The 20,468-nt window shown below is 39.2% G+C and overlaps 1 protein-coding gene and 1 long non-coding RNA gene across 11 annotated transcripts in view; one reads left to right on the forward strand and one right to left on the reverse strand.

Annotated features, from left to right (window-relative positions):
- The window catches only part of ACER3 (alkaline ceramidase 3), a 158,348-nt gene extending 142,347 nt beyond the window's left edge, over nt 1-16,001 (forward strand). For all 10 annotated transcript variants that reach the window (XM_072794725.1, XM_072794727.1, XM_072794726.1 and 7 more), the window contains 3 exons: nt 1,431-1,535; nt 5,938-5,983; nt 6,516-16,001. In XM_072794725.1, the coding sequence (XP_072650826.1) occupies nt 1,431-1,535; nt 5,938-5,983; nt 6,516-6,569 (205 nt within the window). In that variant the 3' untranslated portion in view covers nt 6,570-16,001. The remainder of the gene's footprint in view (nt 1-1,430; nt 1,536-5,937; nt 5,984-6,515) is intronic.
- Nucleotides 1-20,468, reverse strand: part of LOC140615039 (uncharacterized) — a 56,978-nt gene that overhangs the window by 28,695 nt on the left and 7,815 nt on the right. The gene's annotated exons all lie outside the window — the stretch shown is intronic.

Consider the following 20,468-nt stretch of genomic DNA (forward strand, 5'->3'; position numbering starts at 1 on the left):
CCTGAGCAGAAACCAAATTGGTTGCTCAACTGTACCACCCAGGCACCCCTTTAAAGAGGTTTTAAACTTTTAGAGACACATGTTGAAATATTTAGAATTAAAAATGCTACAATATCTGGGATTTATTTCAAAATATGGAAGGGGAGAAGTACATGAGAGTTTAGATGATTAGCTGTAAGTTATAATTGTTAAGCTGGATAATGGGAACATTATTATTTTGCCCACTTTGCACACATTTGAAATTTTCTATAATAAAAAATTAAATAAGTAAATGTGTATTTTAAATGTACACAAACAGACAAGTAATGTATCTTGCTTAGAAATCTAAATTCTCTGGCAGCCCGGGTGGCTCAGCGGTTTAGGGCTGCCTTCAGCCCAGAGCCTGATCCTGGAGACCTGGGATCAAGTCCCGTGTCGGGCTCCCTGCTTGGAGCCTGCTTCTCTCTCTGCCTGTGTCTCTGCCTCTGTGTGTTTGTGTGTCTCTTATGAATAACTAAATAAAATCTTTAAAAAAAAAATCTGAATTCTCAATGAATGGTTCTGAATCAGTATTACCGATCACAAGCTCCATTGTTGAGAGCATTTACATTGCTAAGAGAAGTCATCATCCTCTGAATGAGAGCCACTAAGAAATAAAGTAGATTCTTAGAGATGGTAATTGTCTCAAAAATTTATGGGATATCTAGAAAAATAGTTTTACATTGATTTTTTTCTCTTCTAATAAATGAGAATATTAATATAGTACACAATCAAAAAATCTAGAATTTGAGACTCAGCTGTGCCACTTAGCTAAGTGACTTGGGCAACTTGATCTCTGAATTTTAGGTTCCTCATCTGTAAAGCAAAGCTAATAATAGCTACCTCAAAGACTCACTATGAAGTGAAATAAGATTTACAAAAGTACTTTGTAGACTGTATGGTGCTTATCTAAGATGATGGTTGTATGTAGGGCAAGGAAAAGCATGTGTCTGGTTTCTTGAGTGAATAGCTAAGTAGACTAATGTTTCGCAAATTGTATTCTAGGGAACACTTGTTCCATAAAGTGTTCTTAAGATATTACTTGAAGGAAGGGTTTTGTGCATTAGTACATTACCTGAAAAAAATGAAAATAACTCTTGTATTTATGATAGGACTTCTCACAGCCTTCATTCTGTTAATAGACATTGCAGTCTGCAAGAGGGCAATAAACTATTACTATTTCCTATTTTTTTGAACTCGGGGTCATTTCTTCATGAAACTTCTGCTAGGAATACTATTCCTCAGAATACACTTTGGAAAACAGTATGCAGACTACAGCAGACTTAAGGAAATTAAATAATTTCCATGTCTGAGAGTAACACTTCAAAGTGTTCAAAGGCTTGTCAGCATTAGTTGCTAAATATTAAAAAACTGATAATAACCTGGTGATTTCTTTCTCCCTCTTCACACAGGAACTTTCGAAAGAAGATGCCACCTATCATAGGTGTTGCCACACAATTTCATGCATGGTGGCATATTTTAACTGGCCTTGGTTCATATCTTCACATCCTTTTCAGGTAGGAATTAGAGACTTTTTTAGCATGGTATTGAAGTATTTTTTTCCTTTACCCTTCAAATAGGATGGTGTAAATATAAAATGCCAGAGAGAAAATCAGGATTTAATGCTTTAGCTTTGCCTCTGCCATTAGGTGACCTTAAGTAAGTCCCTACCCTCTCTGAAGCTTAGTTTTCTAACATGAATTAGTTGTACTAACTGACATATGATCTACATTTTAAATAGTTGTTCATCTCCTTTTTTAGAGCAAGTAGGATATAAACATTTTCATTTCATGTTTATCAACATATCTTTGTTTATAGAGAACAAATTTAGAGGGGAAAAAACAGATCCTCTGAGTAGCAGACTGGGAAAGCATGAGTATGAGAAGTCCCCAGTTTCCCTGCTAAAGAGTCTGTTGGAGTCTGTCTCTGTTAGAGGTCAGTCATTTACAACAAAAATGAAATTAGAATCATCTATGATCACATTATTCAAATAATACCTCCAGGGATGCCTGGGTGGCTCAGCAGTTGAGCATCTGCCTTCAGCTCAGGGTGATTCCGGGTCTGGGGATCGGGTCCCACATTGGGCTCCCTGCATGGAGCCTGCTTCTCCCTGCCTGTGTCTCTGCCTTTCCCCTCCCCCCCCCTCATGAATAAATAAATAAAATCTTTAAAAAAAAATAAAAGGGAAGGGATAGGAAATGTTTGAGGAAATTAACAAATGACAGGAAAGGAGAAACAAGAATGACTGTAAAATGAGTCTGAAAATTACAAACCTAGTACCTTAACACTGCCCAAGTAGTCCTGAGAACATTACAGAAGTGTAATACAATACAGTAAATTTCAATAATGATGAAGAAGAGGTGAAAGCATACTCATCATATTCTATTTTAAAAGGCTAGGGTTCCCACTTTCCCCTTTCCTTTTTCACCTTCCCTTTTACATTTCCCTTTCACCTTCTTCTTCTCTCCTGCTGGTATGGAAAGCCTTCAAGGAAGAGGGTAATGAGGGGGAAGAAGTGCTGTGCCAAAGTGACAGCATTCAGTGAGGAATAAAGAAAGGAGCTCAGTGGTAGCAGGATGTTGAGCTTCCAAGAAAATCTGGTGGTGGTGAGAAAGTGGCTGCTGTGCACTGCAAGGAAACAGCGATTAAAGAAAGAGATGTGACAGGGTAGGTGGAAGAGATAGCCAGAAGTTAGAAATGGGTTACACTGAAGAAGTAAATTATTTGATTAAACAATAAGTAAATATACTGGGGATAACAAAAGCCTGATTTCTCCACTGTCTCAGAAGGGATTTGCAAGTATGGAAAAAAAGAAAGCTAAACAGATTCTTGAGGGGGTTAGATTGGAATTTAAACTGTTAGGGGCACCTGGGTGGCTCAGTCGGTTAAGTGTCTGACTTTGCCTCAGGTCATGATTTCAGGGTACTGTGATTGAGCCCGGAGTCAGGCTCCCCCCTGACTGGAGAGTCTGCTTGTTCTCTCCCTCTCCCTATGCCCCTCCCCCCACTCCTCTCTCCCTTCCTCTCTCTCTCTCTCTCAAATAAATAAATAAATAAAAATCTTTTTTAAAAAAGGTATTAGTGCTAAGCCTAGGTGACTTAGCAGTTAAGCGTCTGTCTTCGGCTTAGAACATGGATTCTAAATCCTGGAGTTCTGGGATCAGTCCCATATCGGACTGCCTGCATGGAGCCTCCTTGTCCCTCTGCCAATGTCTCTGCCTCTCTCTCTCTGTGTCTCTTATGAATGAATGAATGAATGAATGAATGAATGAATGAATGAATCTTTTTTAAAAATGTAAATGTTTAAAAAAAATATTTAAATGATAACAATTTAGCATCTGGGAGACAAGAATACAGGAATTCATACCAATCTTACAACTTTCCTATAAGTTTGCAACTTTTTTTATATTAAAAACATAAAGAAGGGGGATCCCTGGGTGGCTCAGGGGTTTAGCGCCTGCCTTTGGCCCAGGGTGTGATCCTGGAGTCCCATGTCGGGCTGCCGGCATGGAGCCTGCTTCTCCCTCCTCCTGTGTCTCTGCCTCCCTCTCTCTCTCTATGTCTATCATAAACAAATAAATAAATAAATCTTAAAAAAAAAATAAAGGAGAGGGGAAGGTCAAGCCTCCCGATGATGGCAGGGGTGGGGGTGGGGGTTGAGATATTTAGTGCAAATAAGCAAATAGAAAACTGATCATCTAACTCGTAATCAAAATGCCTTCTAAACCGTAGGATATCCATTTTTGTGAAAAACGGGCTAAATGAGTAATTAATACTCATGAATACATAATTGTCTTTGTAAGGGTATATGGTAACTGGTAAGTACCAGCAGTTACCTCTGGGCTGAAGGTACCAGGTAGGAGACAGACTTTTTTCCTGCGTACTCTTTCATACTCTTCAAATTTTTACCAGATGATTATACTACTTATTTTTTTAAAATGTTTAAATAAAACAATTGAGGGCAGCCCGGGTGGCTCAGCGGTTTAGCGCCGCCTTCAGTTCAGGAGACCCGGAGATCCCGGAGACCTGGAATCGAGTCCCATGTCGGGCTCTTTGCATGGAGCCTGCTTCTCCCTCTGCCTGTGTCTCTGCCTCACTCTCTGTGTGTCTCTCATGAATAAATAAATAAAATCTTTTTAAAAAAATAATAAAATAAAATGAAACAATTGAGATTTTTTTTATATCCATTAAATGAGCTTTACAATATTTTGAAATTTCCTTCTATATTCTTTAGTTGCAATGAAATAGTATGATCACACATTACTTGTCAGTGTAAATTGATGTAACTCATTTGGAAAGAATTCAATACTATATGTGTTTGTGAAAATAAAATACTTATATTTTTATCCCAGTTATTATATTCCTTGGATTTATCCTAAAGAAGTAACCAGAAAAATGAAAATGTGTATGTAAACTCAAATATATTTAGTACAGTGTTACTTAATTAGCATAGCAACAATAATAATAGAAGAAAAATAAACTGCCCAAGAGGGTAGAATTATAAAGTAAATTATAGTATACCTTTTATTCAGCCATTTATAAATGTGAAAATTTTATAGCTAAATAGAAAGGTTTTGGATTATTTGGATTTTTAAGTGAAACATATGAAAATCATACACAGGTAATTATTAACACTGTAAAAACTAATTTGTATGGGGACAAAGGCTAAAGTAAATACAGAAAAAAAATGAAGCATTTGACTGTATTTGGTGGTAGGTTTGGTTTTGTTTTCTATTTATGTTAAAATTATTCTGATTTTTTTAAGAAGGCAGGGAAGATAGAATATGTTTTAGACACATTTCATCCTAAAAAACTAAAAATAAAAGAAGCTTGGATATTTAAGCTTCAGTTATGGAAATTTTGATTCTTTGAGTATCTCACTGAATGAAGCATGCAAATAATATTTCAGAGGGATGATTAGAGAATTTAATAAAATAACACATGTGCCCTTTAAGACTTAAATACTGTACAAATGTTTGTTTCAAACAAAGAGTTAACAAAGTGAAGCAAAAATATCTGAGCTTGGAGCTTTGCTCCATCACTTTATAACTGTGTAACAGTCTTGAGCCAAGTTTTTACTTGCCATATGCATGGATTTATTTTTTTTAAGATTTTATTTATTTATTTATTTAAAGATTTTATTCGAGAGAGAGAGAGAGAGAGAGAGAGAGAGAGGCACAGACACAGGCAGAAGCAGGCTCCATGCAGGGAGCACGACGTGGGACTTGATCCCCGGTCTCCATGATCACACCCTGGGCTGAAGGTGGCGCTAAACCCCTGAGCCACCTGGGCTGCCCCGAGATTTTATTCATTTATTCATGAGAGGCACAGAGAGAGAGAGAGAGAGAGGCAGAGACACAGGCAGAGGGCGAAGCAGGCTCCATGCAGTGAGCCTAATGTGGGACTCGATCCTGGGTCTCCAGGATCACTCCCTGGGCTGAAGGCGGCACTAAATCGCTGAGCCACCCGGGTTCCAGTCTGGTCTTCATAGGTTACTTATTCTAAAGGCTACTGTAAGGAAGATTTTCCTTACCTTCCTGATTATCTCATACCTGTATTGTAATCCTCGTAGAACTAATATAACCACTTCCAAAATATTCTAAGAATACTCTACCATAAATCTTCAAAAATGAAACTGCAACTATGATATGAATCATTAAGCATGAGTGGAGTGCTCCCTACTAAACTACAATCATCCCAAGGTCACAGCCTGAGAGTATTCATTTCTGTCCTCCTTAGCATCTTGCCAAGTGTTCTGCATAGAGTAATGGCTCAAAAAATGGTTGCTAAATGAACAAAGAATCTACTAGTGTTGCTTTTTCTCTGTATATATAGAGGTACTATGGTTAAATGTCAGTAAATCAGTCTGTATGAATTAAAAATTAATCTGAAGAGTTTTCCCTGTCCCCTTTTCTTTCAGTTTATATACAAGAACTCTTTACCTGAGATACAGGCCAAAAGTAAAGGTAAGTTCCCTTCCTAGGGGTGGGTGTGCTTGCGTGTACGCACGCGTGCATGGATATGTTGAGGGAGGCACAGTATTGAGAGGATAGACCAGAGGTGGAAGAAGTGGATGGGGTGGAAGGGTAGTAGAGAGAGCACAAGCTTTGGAACCAGATGCTTGTGAATCCTAGGTCTTCCACATCTTGTTCTATGACCTTGGGCAAGTCTGTTCTCTTTAAGCTTTAGTTTTTTCAGCAATAAAATGGAGCTGTTAATAGCTATGTTCCTGAGTTATTTTAAGGATCTGAGATGATGTAAATGCCCAGCTCCATGCCTGACAAAAAAGGAAGCTTATTCCATTTAAATAAATTAAATAAAAATCATTTCTGAGATTTGATTCAAGTCTGGAAAGACTGTGCCATACTCAGGCTACTAATACCAGGACTGTTGTTAGTATACCTAGCTCATGGATTCTTTTTCCATGATAACATGGATATCTATAATAGCATGCAGCAGTTACCTTCTTTCTTTTTGTCCTCACTTGTTTTCAAACAGTTTCTCTTCGGAATCTGGCCAGTGATCCTGTTTGAGCCTCTCAGGAAGCACTGATGAATTATTTCACCAAGAAAACAAAAAAGCACCTACCATAGGCCTGGCCAAATGAATGAGGAAATCCTTAAAGATCCACACATTCAAATATATCATGACCATCAGAGCAAAGGAGTGACTTTCTGACTAATTCTGCCAGTTGCACAGAGAATAAGGAATGGGGCTCGTTGGTTGTTTAGCTTGTGTCTTTATCTCATTTGTCCTCCTCCTCCTCACCCTTACCCTAAGATGTTTAAAAAGAAACAGACATGATGTGTGTGTGTATACTTGGATGCTGGAAAAATGAGGCTTTTCCTAACAGGTTAACAGTTTGTGTGGATCATAGGAAATTAACCTTTACCCCTTTTTTGATAAGGGTTGCATGTGAATTATACTTTGCTTAATATTTGATTAAATAATCAGAACAGTCAGCTAAGTATTGGCAAAACCCCATATCCAGATGGCCAGCTGTGGGGCAGCACTTAGCCCTGTCAGCCTTGATTTATATTCTTGTCATACTAACCTCATGAATGGTTTTCCAAGGTGAAAAAGAGCTATCTGTGGAATTCTGGTAGTTCTTCACTGTCTGTCTTTGTGCTAGTCAGCAGATCATAAGCAAGCTCCAGTCTGCCACTAGGTTCCACACTTGCCATATCCCAATTTGCAGTGGGCTCTGGGGTGTCTGTGTGCAGCCACAGCCAATCAGAGTGGGTGGGTCACCTTGTAATATTTATGAGACCATGAGGACATCTGCAGAATGTTATACCTCTAGCCAGTTAAAGGTGGTTTCTTAGTTTTCTTTGATCTTCGTAGATTTTTAAGTTGTCACTGGTTTCTTGGCTAGGCAAACATGATTGGTGGTCTGGCCTACCCATATTCCATCCTCTTAGCATAACTTATTTGAGGTTACCAGTAAATGTTATTACACTCTGACTTTTTAAATTATACCATATTTTCCAGTTTTCAGAGAGGCAGTTTTCAGAGGCTATGGTTATGCCCAGGGAAATGTGTCAAGTTAACTAGAGCTAAAATGATCAGGATCCTCTTTACCTAAAGCTTATTAGAATATCTGCCCCTTCATTTTTTGAAGGACATAGACATAAAGAGTTGGGAACAACTTACTCTAACTTACTTGAACTTATAACAGAATTCCCCAAAATTAAAGTGTGAGAAATGGCAGTGAAATATCATTGTAAGGCAGCTAGTTCTAATTTGGGTTTGAATGTATAACAAATTGAATCACTTTTCACAAAGATAACACCTGTCTGGAGTAAAAACCGGATTTGTCCTGTTTACTGATATATCACCATATTTGTAGTTCCTTACCAGTTAGCATTGTTGCAACTTTTTCCTGTTCTTGCATTATAAAATCCGGATTGTTTTTACCACATGGTGACATTGACCCAGATTAAATCCTGAAGCTACAGCTTCAAAGGGAAAGTCATTCTTTTTCTTATGCAAAAGTATAAAACACTTCTGTCGTTTCTCCAGTATCTAGTAAGTCACCTTGGTACAAATTTAAAACCAATACAAATTTTATTGCTTTTCTTCACCTAGTAGCCTTAGTTTTAGTCCAGGTACCATTTTTCCTTACCTTAGCATGCCAACATGCCATTAGGCAGATACTTCTGCCTACTTTTATGATCCTCCAGTAAGAAAAACACTTGCCAAAACAAATCTAAAGAACTTTGGTCGTGCCTTAAGAAAATCTAAAACTAAGCCGTTCCAACACACAGGCCGTAAGATTGTTCTTTGCCATGAGATTCTGACTTGTGGCTACATTTCATGTGCAGCTACCGACACTATCAGCCATCTTACATTTTTTTAATAAGTTGATTTGTTTCACACCATTGTCTTTGTGTACTTTTCACTCAAAATACACTCCTGTGTACAGAATCTATATATGGCAACAAAGGCACAGCCTTCTTGACAGTGCAGCTAGGTGTGGTGAAACTGAGTTTCTGTGTATCACAGTCAGATAAGGTGTGGAGAGCCTCCCCCTCCTCTGACAGTGGGGTCTTTTCCTGCAGTTTGCTGAATGAACAATTCAGCCACCACTCTATGCAGTCAGTCACTTGTTGAAGAAAGTTGCCCAACACCTCGGTGGAGAAGTATGGGCATCACTGGATGACTTATAACGCTGTGGCCAGTTCTTCAGAGATCCTTGTTTCTGCTATGAAAACAGCAGCATGAAAGCAAAAGGCATTTTAGAAGTGTCGAACAGAAAGCAGAGACTGAATCCAGACTCTAACTCTCCAAATTAGTGTGTGCCTCACATATGGTTCTCTTTCTAGCAGCCTAAGTATTCGCACATTCAAGACTGTTTGTGTGCCATAGTGAGAATTATGGAAATACTGCTGACCTTCAGGATATCACTAAATCGACTTTATTTCAATGCCTTTATTTTTCCCTTCTAGGATTCTGGGTGGCCACCATAGGGTTGGATTACTACTCCCTTCTCTTTATGTTCTTGGCAAACTTCCTGAAGTAGAGTATACAAAAAACCTGTTTGCTGCTGAGTAAATGGTAGTTTGTTTACATATTATCTGATGTGAAAGGTGCTCCTCTGTGAGTCCTATAGCAAATTACATTTCAGAAAATACCAGTATCTTAGAAGATATGAAAGGAGCAGTTTGATTGCACATCTTAATATCCTGCCATTTTCACTCCAGAAAATTGAAAGCAATTTTTTTTAGGGAAAAACTATATGAAAGGTGGTTATACTGATCTGATTGGTCACTCCACCCACACCTCCCCACCTTGGTGCTTTCATGAAATGTTGCCAACACCTAAAGTGATCTCTTTTCTCTTTGCAATACTGTATAAATTGATGATTGGTGATAAATTGATGAGAAACATTCATTTTTGGATAATTTACAAATGAGAACCCCAAATAGTGATATTTGGTTTAGCAGAATTAGATAAAATATTTTGGTGTACCCTAAATGCACAATTTCCAGGACTGTTAAACTAGGCTTTCTTTACACTAAGGTTTTTCTTATACTAAGGAGAAGGAAGTAGGAGTCAAAATCAACAGACCAAAAACTTCAGCTACACAATGCATGAACATCTTTAAATGCCTGAAAAAAACTTAAATTCTATTTTTTTTTAAAGATTGTATTTTTAAGTAATGTCTATACCCAATGTAGGGCTCAGACTTACAGCCTTGAGATCAAGAGTCCCATGCTCTACCAACTGAGTCAGCCACGCACCCCAAAACTAAATTGTTTTAATGCCAACTCCTTCAGAATTTAGCCAGTGCCCCTTAAAGTATAATAATTTAAAGTTTTTCTTATGAATCCAATGGTTTCCATATTACTTTGCTCTTAAAAAAAAATAATTTGTTGCTAAGTTGAACAGTTTTAACTCTCAGTTCCACATTTATAAGAAATTCTTCTAACCCCATGGTTTATGATGTGCTAGATAAGAATTTATATAAAACTGATGTTTCAAAGAGAATCAGTTATAATTGGAATTTGCAAGTGTGTGGCAATTTGCAGATCTACCTCTGTCTTATATTTTGCATCTTATCAGTGCCATAATATAATTAGATGACTTTGTCTTGTTTTTCAATGTCTAAAATTACAGCTATTCACTATGCTGTAAACATTTGGAAATAATGAGTAAAATTTTTGGCTAAAAGTTAAACCCCTTTGTAGAAGGGGCTGTAAAATAGAAAAAAAGTCATGACACACCTGAATGGAAAACTTCAATCCTATTTTTTAAACTGTTGGACTCCCTTTAAGAAAAAGGAAACTTTTAAATATCTGAGGAGAAGTTGCCAGTTTGCTGAGGTTCGTGTGAGCATGCTACTTAACAGTTTCTTGTGTTGGGGAAGAAAAAAACCTCTCCTCTACCCTCTTAGGTTCAGTAGTTAGGGGCCTGTGAATTAAACTGACAGAAGCTAGAGAAAATGTAGAGTTTTATTCACATCTGTACACAAGAATTCAGAGAAAAGCGTGACTCAATGAGGCAGAATTTGGGGCTCATATACCATCTTATTAAGGGAAGGGGAGGGGAGAAAGAGCACTTAGGAGAAAACAAATGACTTTCAGAAAGGATAAATGGGCCCTTAGGAGAAAGAAAGGAGATATGATAGTTTTGTGACAATGTCTGCTTAGTTGGGGCACAAAAAGTCCCAGGAAGAGGATTTAGAACAGTTTAGTTCTTTTTTGTTTTTTGTTTTGTGGGTTGTTTTTTTTTTTTTTTTTTTTTTAGAACAGTTTAGTTCTTTGAGGGAGGTTCTAATTTTAGGCAGATAAAGAGGGTTGGGGGAGAGGCAGGGGAGAAAAGAAAAAAGCCTCTTCCTGCATCCAGTTGATTCTCAAATGCCTTTAGCTCAAAGTAATTGTTAAGCCACAGTAGTGTATTCTGGACCCTTTATTTCCCCCATCTAAAACTTCCCAAGATGTTTCAAGGAGCAGAAACTGAGATGATGGCTGTTGAGAAAAGATTCAGATTAGAATGGGAGCTAAGAGATCTGCAAAAGGAAGGAAGACACAGATTTATGGAGAAAGAAAAGGAAAAACAATTAGTAGTTGGAGTGGATTATAAACTCAGTTTCTTGAGTCCAGAGAGTCATCAGTTCAAGTGATTTCTAGATGTTGGTCTTGAAATGTCTTTTTAAAAAAAAAAAAAAAAAGATTTTTATTGGGACGCCTGGGTGGCTTAGTGGTTAAGCAACTGCCTTCGGCCCAGGGCATGATCCTGGAGCCCCGGGATCAAGTCCCACATTGGGTTCCCTGCATGGAGCCTGCTTCTTCCTCGGCCTATGTCTCTGTGTCTCTCATGAATAAATTTTAAAAATCTTTTTTTTTTTTTTTAAGATTTTATTTATCTTATCTTATCCCATGTAGGGAGCCCAATGTGAGACTCGATCCCAGAACTCCAGAATCACACTCTGGGCCGAAGGGAGGCACTCAACCATTGAGCCACCCAGGCATCCCTTGGAATGTCTTTAAATGGCAGTCACAATAATAGTGGTAGTCTCACAGTCATGGGCATTTCTCAGAGCTCAGAGGACAATGTCTGGTGAACTTCCTGAGTGGCCCAAACTGTTAGGATAAAGCCTTAAAGTCACTTCAGCTTGCAGGGCTTTAGGAAACAGTTTTAGGTCTTAGTGGTGCTAAATCAGGAAGGTAGAAGAAAATTGGAAAAGTTAATTACTGACAAAACACCCAAGGTGGCAGGATTCAATTTACAAAGAGGTGAAAATAGCTCAAAGACAGGCTAGAAGGCTAGAATTTGATATTCTACAATGGTGGGTTACAGTTATCCATTGAAACAAGTCTAGTCTCATCAAACTTGGCCTGATTATGTAAATATAGCAAGAATGGTAATTGACAACATAGGCTTTTTTAAGTTTGTTTTGCTGGAACTTTAATTAGGAATCTCAGATTGGACATTTAAAAGCCTCAAGGCTAGGAGAACTTGCATCAGAATTCACTTGCAGTACCCACAGATTTGGATGAATCCCTTCTTCTCAGGGTCCTATGTTTTCTGGGCCTGCCAAGAGGTAGCCTTCCTTACTCACCTGTAAGTTTGGGAATCCTATAAGCCAGGTGCCAGGCAGGTTTGTAAGCCCTGGCTCCTTAAAGTCCACCTTAGTTTCTTAAAACTGGTCATCTCTGATTCTGTGCACACATGCCAGTCAAAGCCTAATATAACCAGTGTTTCTAATTGTGTCCTGTTATAAGAAAAACAAACTCTTACTGAACTTTACTCAATTATATTGCCATGAAAATAACATTCAGGAAGGGTTTCCAAATTTTGGACAGATCAGAAAAGATAAATGTTTCATTTTTGTTTACAAAGACCTAATCTACTAAATTGCTACAAGTTATAGATAGCTTAAGAGAAAGGGGATTTCTTAAACCCAGAAAATGAAATATTAAAGAAGCATCAATATTCTGAGCAAACGACATAGAGAAATCATAATCATTCTTTATCCGTCTACTCACCCCTGTGATAAATTCAGGTCTTTCTTGATTTGGGATTTTATGAACCTATGAGCTTTTCTATTTGTTCTAGAAATCATTAGTCCAAGACTATGATCTTAAAATTATTTAAACAATGCTCTGGCCTGTAGAGCTCTCAGGGAACTTGACAAGATTGGAGGCAGGGAGGGGAGGCTTCAGGGGAGCCTGGAAGAGACTACCAGTACCAGAGACTCCAAATCCTGTTGTCAATGACAGCTGAAGAGGCAGGAAGGGTTATTTTGATCTATTTTTTTAATTGTAATGAAATTTGCCATTTTAAACCAAAAAAAAAAAAAAAAAGAATTACCTAAACAGTGACATCAGAAGCCTGTACCCCAGAGTACCTGCTGTAGTCTGCCATGGGTCCCTGAGACAGTCCTTTTTTTGTTGAAGATTAAAAAAACCTATAGCTGGTTACAAGGGTTTTCAGGAAAACAGAGTAAAACAGTATCAGTGAGTGACGAAAGGCTTTAAGTGGCCATGGTTAAAGTTTGATGAGAGTTCTTTATATTGCAGTTGACAAGGAAATTTAGTGACTTTCAGCATTTTAAGATAACTGGAGTTAATGATTGATCACATTCTACCAGGATATCTACCATCGCTAGCTATGACATTGACAAATTTCCAAAAATCCAAGAAACTGTGTCCTTTTAATAGGGAATTTCAACCTCTAGTTTTGCATCCATATACTATTGAACTCATTTCTTAAAAAAAATATTATAAATAAATACACTCAATCTTAGCCAGTTTGCCCACTTGAATAAGATATTCCCCTCTTTTTCTCCCCTTTGGCCCCCCTTTGTCCCCTTCTGCAGACCCTTTACAACTTTCTGTGCCCATGTGAGATTTTGTCCTTTCCTCTTCATTCTGGAACAGCCTTTAAACTATCTCTGTGCCACTACTCGGGGACAAAATTGCTCTCCTCTTATCCTTAACAAAAACACATCTTTCATTCCTTTTAGACATTTTGAGATTGCTTCCCTTCTTTATTGTTTCTAGTGTTTTTCACTTACATGTATTGATTAGCATTCTTAGCCCTTAGTAACCTTAATTTCCAGTGAAAATAAGAAAGTCATCAGTTGTGAACTGCCACCGATCAGCATTCTGTAGATTAGCACATTTATGAATGTACCACTTCAATTTCCAAAGGCTTGTGTTTCTTTATAGTACAATTTCTTAATATGGTGAAAAAGAACATTTTTATTAACAGGCCCAAATATCTTTAGTCAAAATAATCTTTAAGTCAAATATTTAAATTAAAATAATCTTTAAGTCAAGTAGCAGGCCCAAATATCTTTAGTCAAAAGTAGATAAACTTATGTTTAGTAATTAACGTTTCAGTATTTTATTTTATTTGGAAATGACCTAGAGACAGATACAAACAACTGCCCATAAACTTTGATGTTGGATAATAAAACCTTGACATCATTGAGGGAAAAGTGGAAAATGTATAAGGGATAGCAAGCTTCACCAAGTAACAGTTCTTTCCCTGATTGGTAATCAGAGCAGTTAAGAAGACTCAGCACTAAAGAATGTAAGCAATATTGTTCGTTACAGAACTTCTTCTGTAACAGATGCACACTTGGCCATTTGCAATAAGCAGTACTCATCCTCACTTTAATTTACTTTCAGTAGCCAGTATTGTTTCACAAGACCTTCATCTATTATTAAATCCAGCAGATTACTACCTGTTCTGGTTGGCAGCCGGTGTAGAAAATGATCACAAGAATATTTCCTACTAAGGGCACCTAGGTGGCTCAGTGGTTAAGTGTCTGCCTTTGACTGGGTGGTGATCCCAGTGTCCTGGGATCGAGTTCTACATCAGGCTCCCCACAGGGAGACTGCTTCTCCCTCTGTGTGTGTGTGTGTGTGTGTGTGTGTGTGTCTCATGAATAAATATTTTTTTTAAGAAATATCCTACTAGTGGACCCTGAAAACAAAAAATTGATCACAGGCCTGCAGGTGACCTAAAATTGCCTCACTGTTTAGCTCAGCAGCTGTCAATATTAGAGCACCAACCATAGGTCACACTTTGCTCACAACTCCTTTTCAACCCTTCTTAACAAGACCTGCTTCATTGCTTTAAAGAATACAATGTTGATACTTGAACTAGATTTAGTCACTGGTAATTTATTCACAAAATTGTCATAAAAGAAGCTTTATTTGAAACTGCTGGCAATGTTATTTGCAGAATATCACTTTTACATTGAGTTTGGAGAAGTAACTAAAATTGGAGCAGAGCACATTTATTAGGGAAATCTTTAAGCACATAAATATAGTTCACTATAAATACCCATTCTGAGATCATCTGCACCTAAAAGAAAATGGTAACAATGTTTTATGATATCAAATGGCTCTAGACCAGAGGTTGGCAAACTACAGCTCAGAAACCAATCCAGTCTGCAGTTGTAAGACTTGCAAGGTAAGAACAATTTTTTTACACCTTAAAAGTGTTGTTTAAACATACAAAAAAGAATATGCAACAGAGATGTACATGGCCTGCAGTTACTCTCTGGTTCTGGGAGTTTGCTTCCTCTTCTTTAGGCCATCAGCAAATGAACTCCATAATGGAAGTACAGAATAGTACTTCCCACTGCACTTCTCTGCAAGATGATTCCAGTGTGTATTCATCAGAATGAAAATATTTTATATATTTAAGACCTCTCACTTCTTTATTGAATGTGATTTGGGTTTAAATATTTATAGAATTATTTCTTCATACCAGTTTTACTAAATCATCAGTGGCCTGCTGCAAAGTGCCTAAACCTTTGAATACATGATTTTGTTCCCATTATGAAAGGAATTCCATTTCATACTGTAAAGCCCAAAAATGCTAGTTGTATTTAATTTTTAAGTTGACTTCCAAAAAGTTGAGCTCTTTTGACCATCTCTCCTTATGCCATATAAAATGTGTCATGTGGCAGTTGTCAAGGAACTAATAAGCTATCACAGTCATGGGTGTTTTTTTTTTCTTTTAACTTTCTAAAAGGAAAAGGTCAAAGTCACTTCCACAATTAGTCCTTGTTTCTTTTTGGCTTTTCTTTTTAGAGCTAAATAATACCAATTAATAAGTGAATCTCTTAATAAATAGGTATTATCAATTTCTGTTTATTGTACTGATCAGGCATTGTCTACTATCCAGTATTTCCACATATTTAATATCTCTGAGTCGTTAGTGTGACCAACGGATAAACTGTTCAAGTTAATATAAAGGTTCCTAGTTTCATTTTGGTGCAAATGTCTGTTCTAGCAGTTATTTAATAAACATAGGTTGTGTGAATCTTTACAAGGAACTAACAATTTTCAGGTGATCTCAGATCTGCTTATTCACTTTTCCCATTTGATTTGCCAATGTCACAATCATTTTTCTAGAAGATAGTAGAATTATGTATTTTTATCTAATCTGCTATAATCTAGGCTATATTTCATTAATTACCTTTCTCTAGGTAAAAGTATTAAAAATGACAATTTTGAACTAAGGCTTCTGGTATTGTTTTATCCCTGGTTTATATTAATATGTAGATTTATATAAAGGTAGGACCACCATATTTAGTTGTACAATTTGTACCTTGCACAAGGCACCCACTTGAAGGAGAGGGGTTAGTGGAGGCCCAAATCTAACCCATGCTCAGCTTGTCAAAGTATGTGCCTTGGTGGGATTGCATCTTGGGACACCTTTTTCCAGTTCCAGGTGAAAGGGTCTGTACAGGCCAGCAGCGATCCTGTTCATGGGAAGGATCTTTATCGGAGTTTTGAACTATACTGCAGCACTTTCTACTCCAAGCTTGGGTAATTTGCAAAGCAAAAGCTAGGAACTTTTCAATTAAATATTTATGGTCTATAAATACACAGCATTCTCAACTTCAGGAGCTCTGGAGTAAACACATGAACCCTACAGCTTCACACAACAAAGGGGAACAGATTAGAAACAGGAAGATCATACTGCATGAGCCATTGTATGTTTATGATTTCCATCTCTGGCAATGGCCAAAGTGCCATCTGTAAGATGTAAAACATAACTAGAATTTCCCACTTCTCATTCAGTGATCCAAAACACAGCTTTTCAAATATTAGTTTTGCTGGCCAAACCCGTTGGAATGCATAGTTTGAATCTGCTGACCATATGGTAGCTACGTCAACTAGTTCTTTTGTGTGTCAGGAAGAGGCAGCCTTTCCTAAATCAACAGAAGCTGCCAAGGAATATAAGTGAATTTGCAAAGCGATTTGGACTCTGCTTTGTTAAAGTAATGACTGAAAAGGGGTTGAGATTGCTTTAATTCCACCTCAGAATAGTTCATGCCTCTAAAGCAACCCTGCAACACATACCTCCTATACACAGGCATTCACCTTTTTATTGAGCTGACTGGCCTAGCTCTAGCAAGCGTGGGGTGGGGTTCCCCCCAACCCAGTCCCACCCCAGCTTTTTATTTTTTTCCTTGCTTTAGTCCTGGACTACAATAGTGAATAGGTCTACTTAGGTAGTGAATAGGTCTACTTAGGTGTTAGAGAAAGCAGGACTTAGGAGGCAGGCCCTAGTCTCCAAATAGGACTGATTCTCAGATGTGGAGAAAGCACTAAAAAAAGAAGATTCCTTTCTCAAGCCTTGCTATGTGGGAACTATATGGCACTGTGCCATCCACTCAGCAAGCTCTGGAATCCTGTGTCCATGTTAGATGCCAGGAGCACATTAAGAATAAGACATCCTATCCTAGGCACTTAGGCTCTAGTGCCCAACAAGTAACTGTGCCAGTTATATTTGGGGTGTCATGGAGGGAGGGAACAGAGAGCTAAGGGAATGCATACTAGGGAACTGGAGAAGAGAATGCTTCTCTGAAGAGGAATCTTATGTTAACTGAATGGGGCTCCTCCTGGGTGGCTCAGTGGTTGAGCACCTGCCTTTGGCTCAGGTCGTGATCTTGGAGTCCAGGGATCGAGTCCCAGATTGGGTTCCCCACGGGGAGCCTACTTCTTCCTCTGCTTATGTCTCTGCCTCACTCTGTGTCTCTCATGAATAAATGAATGGAAAAAAAAAACTGAACGGTGAAAGTTAGGAAAAGAAAGGCTGGTCACAGCAGAGAGCAAGAAGTGAGTGTCTGGAGAGATGAGCAGGAATTAAGTCACACGGGGCTTTCAAAGCCTTGTTGAGTACCTGAATTTGGAAAGCTCCTGAAAGGGTGGAGAATGAACTAACAGGGGCCAGCGTGGGTACAGGGATACCAGCTAGAAGGTCAAATATATCTGAGTTATATGGGAAGCAGTAGATTCGGGGTGAGTTCCCAAGTAAGTTTGAGATTCATCGATTGTGAAGTCTGTGTGAGATAAAATCCTGGTGGAGAGCTTAAAGGTAGTAAAATACTGCGGATCTGGAACTCAGCTAAGCGATCTGGGCTGAAGACAGAACTCTGATTATCAAAAGCACACATGATATTTGAAGCCATGGGAATGGAGGGGATCATGGAAGGAAAGAAGAGAGTCTCAGACTGAGTCCTATAAACCAAACCATTTCATGATTAGGTAGAGGAATTATGAAAGACAGGACAAAAAGAAAAAAGAAAAGAAAAAGAAAAGAAAAAGAAAACAAAAGAAAGAAAGAAGAAAGAAAAAAAAGAAAGAAAAGAAAAGAAAAAGAAAGAAAGGAAAGACAGGGACCCCTCCAACCAAAGAGAATCACCACTCACTTGGAAAGGAATCTGGGAGTGAGAGCCCGAGTTCCAGTTCCTCAGGGTCTGTGTATGCCAGAGGCTGGGCTGGCGCAGCTGTGGCTACCGGCAAGACTAGGACCATGCTCCACGTGGCATGTGGGGTGGAACACAGTAGCCCTGATCCAACACTGCATTGAGGCAGCAGACTCCAACGGTAGCCCATTGGCATTAAGTTCTGATACATCACATACTTCATGTCCTTGGTGTCTAACGACCTGCCTTAGGATCTTGGCCCCCCACTGAAAAGGTACCTGACTGTAGCCAAGTCACTTAACTAGAAATGTTGGATTCTAGATCTGTAAAATGAAGGACTGTCTAAAGGGTTTGCACCATGGTTAGCATGAAACTAATTACAGTGGGTTTTCTGAATAGGATCCTTCCTATAAGAATGCCTGGCCTCGGTCTGCCAAGGGTACCTCAAAACTTGTGGACAACCCTGAGGAATCAACTTCTCTTCTGGATCCTCTCCCAGTGACAAGTTTGACCTGAACAAGGGACCATCCAACTTTCCTCCCCTTCCTGGTCATCAAGTGCCAGCTTGTGCTCACCAAAGCTGTTTGTTTGTCTTGGAGGTGGAAACAGGTTACCCTTCCTTATCCTACTCCAGTTTTTAGAGACTAGGGTGTGGCTGAACCACTGGACCGAGACTTTTTACACTAGATTTAAACACCCACCCATTGTAAAGAGGAGGACTGGAAAGAAGTTATGATTGTTATAACTCCACCTCTGAATAGTACACACATTTGTGAAGTCACCCTGCCATGCATATCCACTACACACATCTCACTAGGTTCCTCCCTGGCCACTCCAGAACCTTCCTAGAGAGGTCATAGTTTCCTGTCCCAAAGTCTGTTCATTTTACTCCAATAAACTTACCCCCATTTAACTTTCTCCCCACTTCAGGGGCACCTGAGTGGCTCAGCAGTTGAGCGTCAGCCTTTGACTCAGGGCATGATCCTGGGGTCCTGGGATGGAGTCCCCTGTCGGGCTCCCCAGAGGGATCCCGCTTCTCCCTCTGCCTGTGTCTCTGCCTCTCTGTGTCTCTCATGAATAAATAAAACCTTTAAAAAAAAAAAAAAAAAGGAAGAAAGAAAGAAAACTTTCTCTTCACTTCAATTCATCCCTAACCTTCCCCCAAAGACATTTCTGCTAAGGAGAAAAGGTGCGTTTTTAGGGAGCTTAAAGAAAATGAATTAACGACGCTATGTCAGGGACATCTGGGTGGCTCAGGGGTTAAGCGTCTGCCTTCAGTCCAGGGTGTGATCCTGGAGAACTGGGATCCAGTCAGTCCTGCATCGGGCTCCCTGCATGGAGCCTGCTTCTCTCTCTGCCTGTGTGTCTCCTCTCTGTGTGTTTATAAATAAATATATATTTTATTGAAAACGTTATGTCATTCTGCCCTCCTGGATGGTTATCTGCTCCATGCCAGGCCTTGGATCCTCAGCCATGAGTGGGACAGGAAGTCACAGTCTGGGAAAAAAAAAATCCAGGTAGGTCCCTCCCTGGGGCTATACTCTTACCCTCGTAAGCCTGATTTAATTGGTGCTCCCATTCTCTTCCAGCCTTCACCTGCCAGAGAGTTTCCAGGAAGGCTGGGCTTCCTTAATCCTCCAGCTATCTCTTACCATCCCCCCACTGAACCTATACTCATGCCCCTTTCCCTCCTTCTTCCCACGACTCACTTACCCCGCCCCCTTCCTCATCCTTCACTCTTCTCTCATCCAGCCACTCCCCCAGTCCCAGGACCCTCTAAATTAGCAAGAAGGACAAGGAGCCTGGGATGCCAGGGTGGCTCAGTGGTTGAGCGCCTGCCTTTGGCTCAGCGGGTGATCATGGAATCCCAAGATCAAGTCCCACATCGGGCTCCCTGCATGGAGCCTGCTTCTCCCTTTGCCTATGTCTCTGCCTCTCTCTCTCTCTCTCAATCTCTCTCTCTCTGTCTCTCATAAATAAATAATAAAATTTCTTTAAAAAAAAAAAAGAAGAAGGACAAGGAGCCTGAGAGGTGAACACTCTCACAGAATATCCAGTAAATCACCAATCTCTAAAGCCATTCTGACAGCCCCTGCCCAGTTTAGGCTGGGCCACACCTCGCTCCCATGGATCACCATTGGCCCCTGGGGTCCCTGACTTCTGTCTTGCCCTCTCCAGCAACCACCATATGGGCTGCTATAATGAACTCTTGAAAACGGAGACTTGTCAAAACTTTCAGAGGACCAAGTTAAAACTCCAGGTATGGC

Source organism: Canis lupus, chromosome 23, assembly GCF_048164855.1.
Source record: "Canis lupus baileyi chromosome 23, mCanLup2.hap1, whole genome shotgun sequence".
In the NCBI taxonomy this organism is placed as follows: domain Eukaryota; kingdom Metazoa; phylum Chordata; class Mammalia; order Carnivora; family Canidae; genus Canis; species Canis lupus.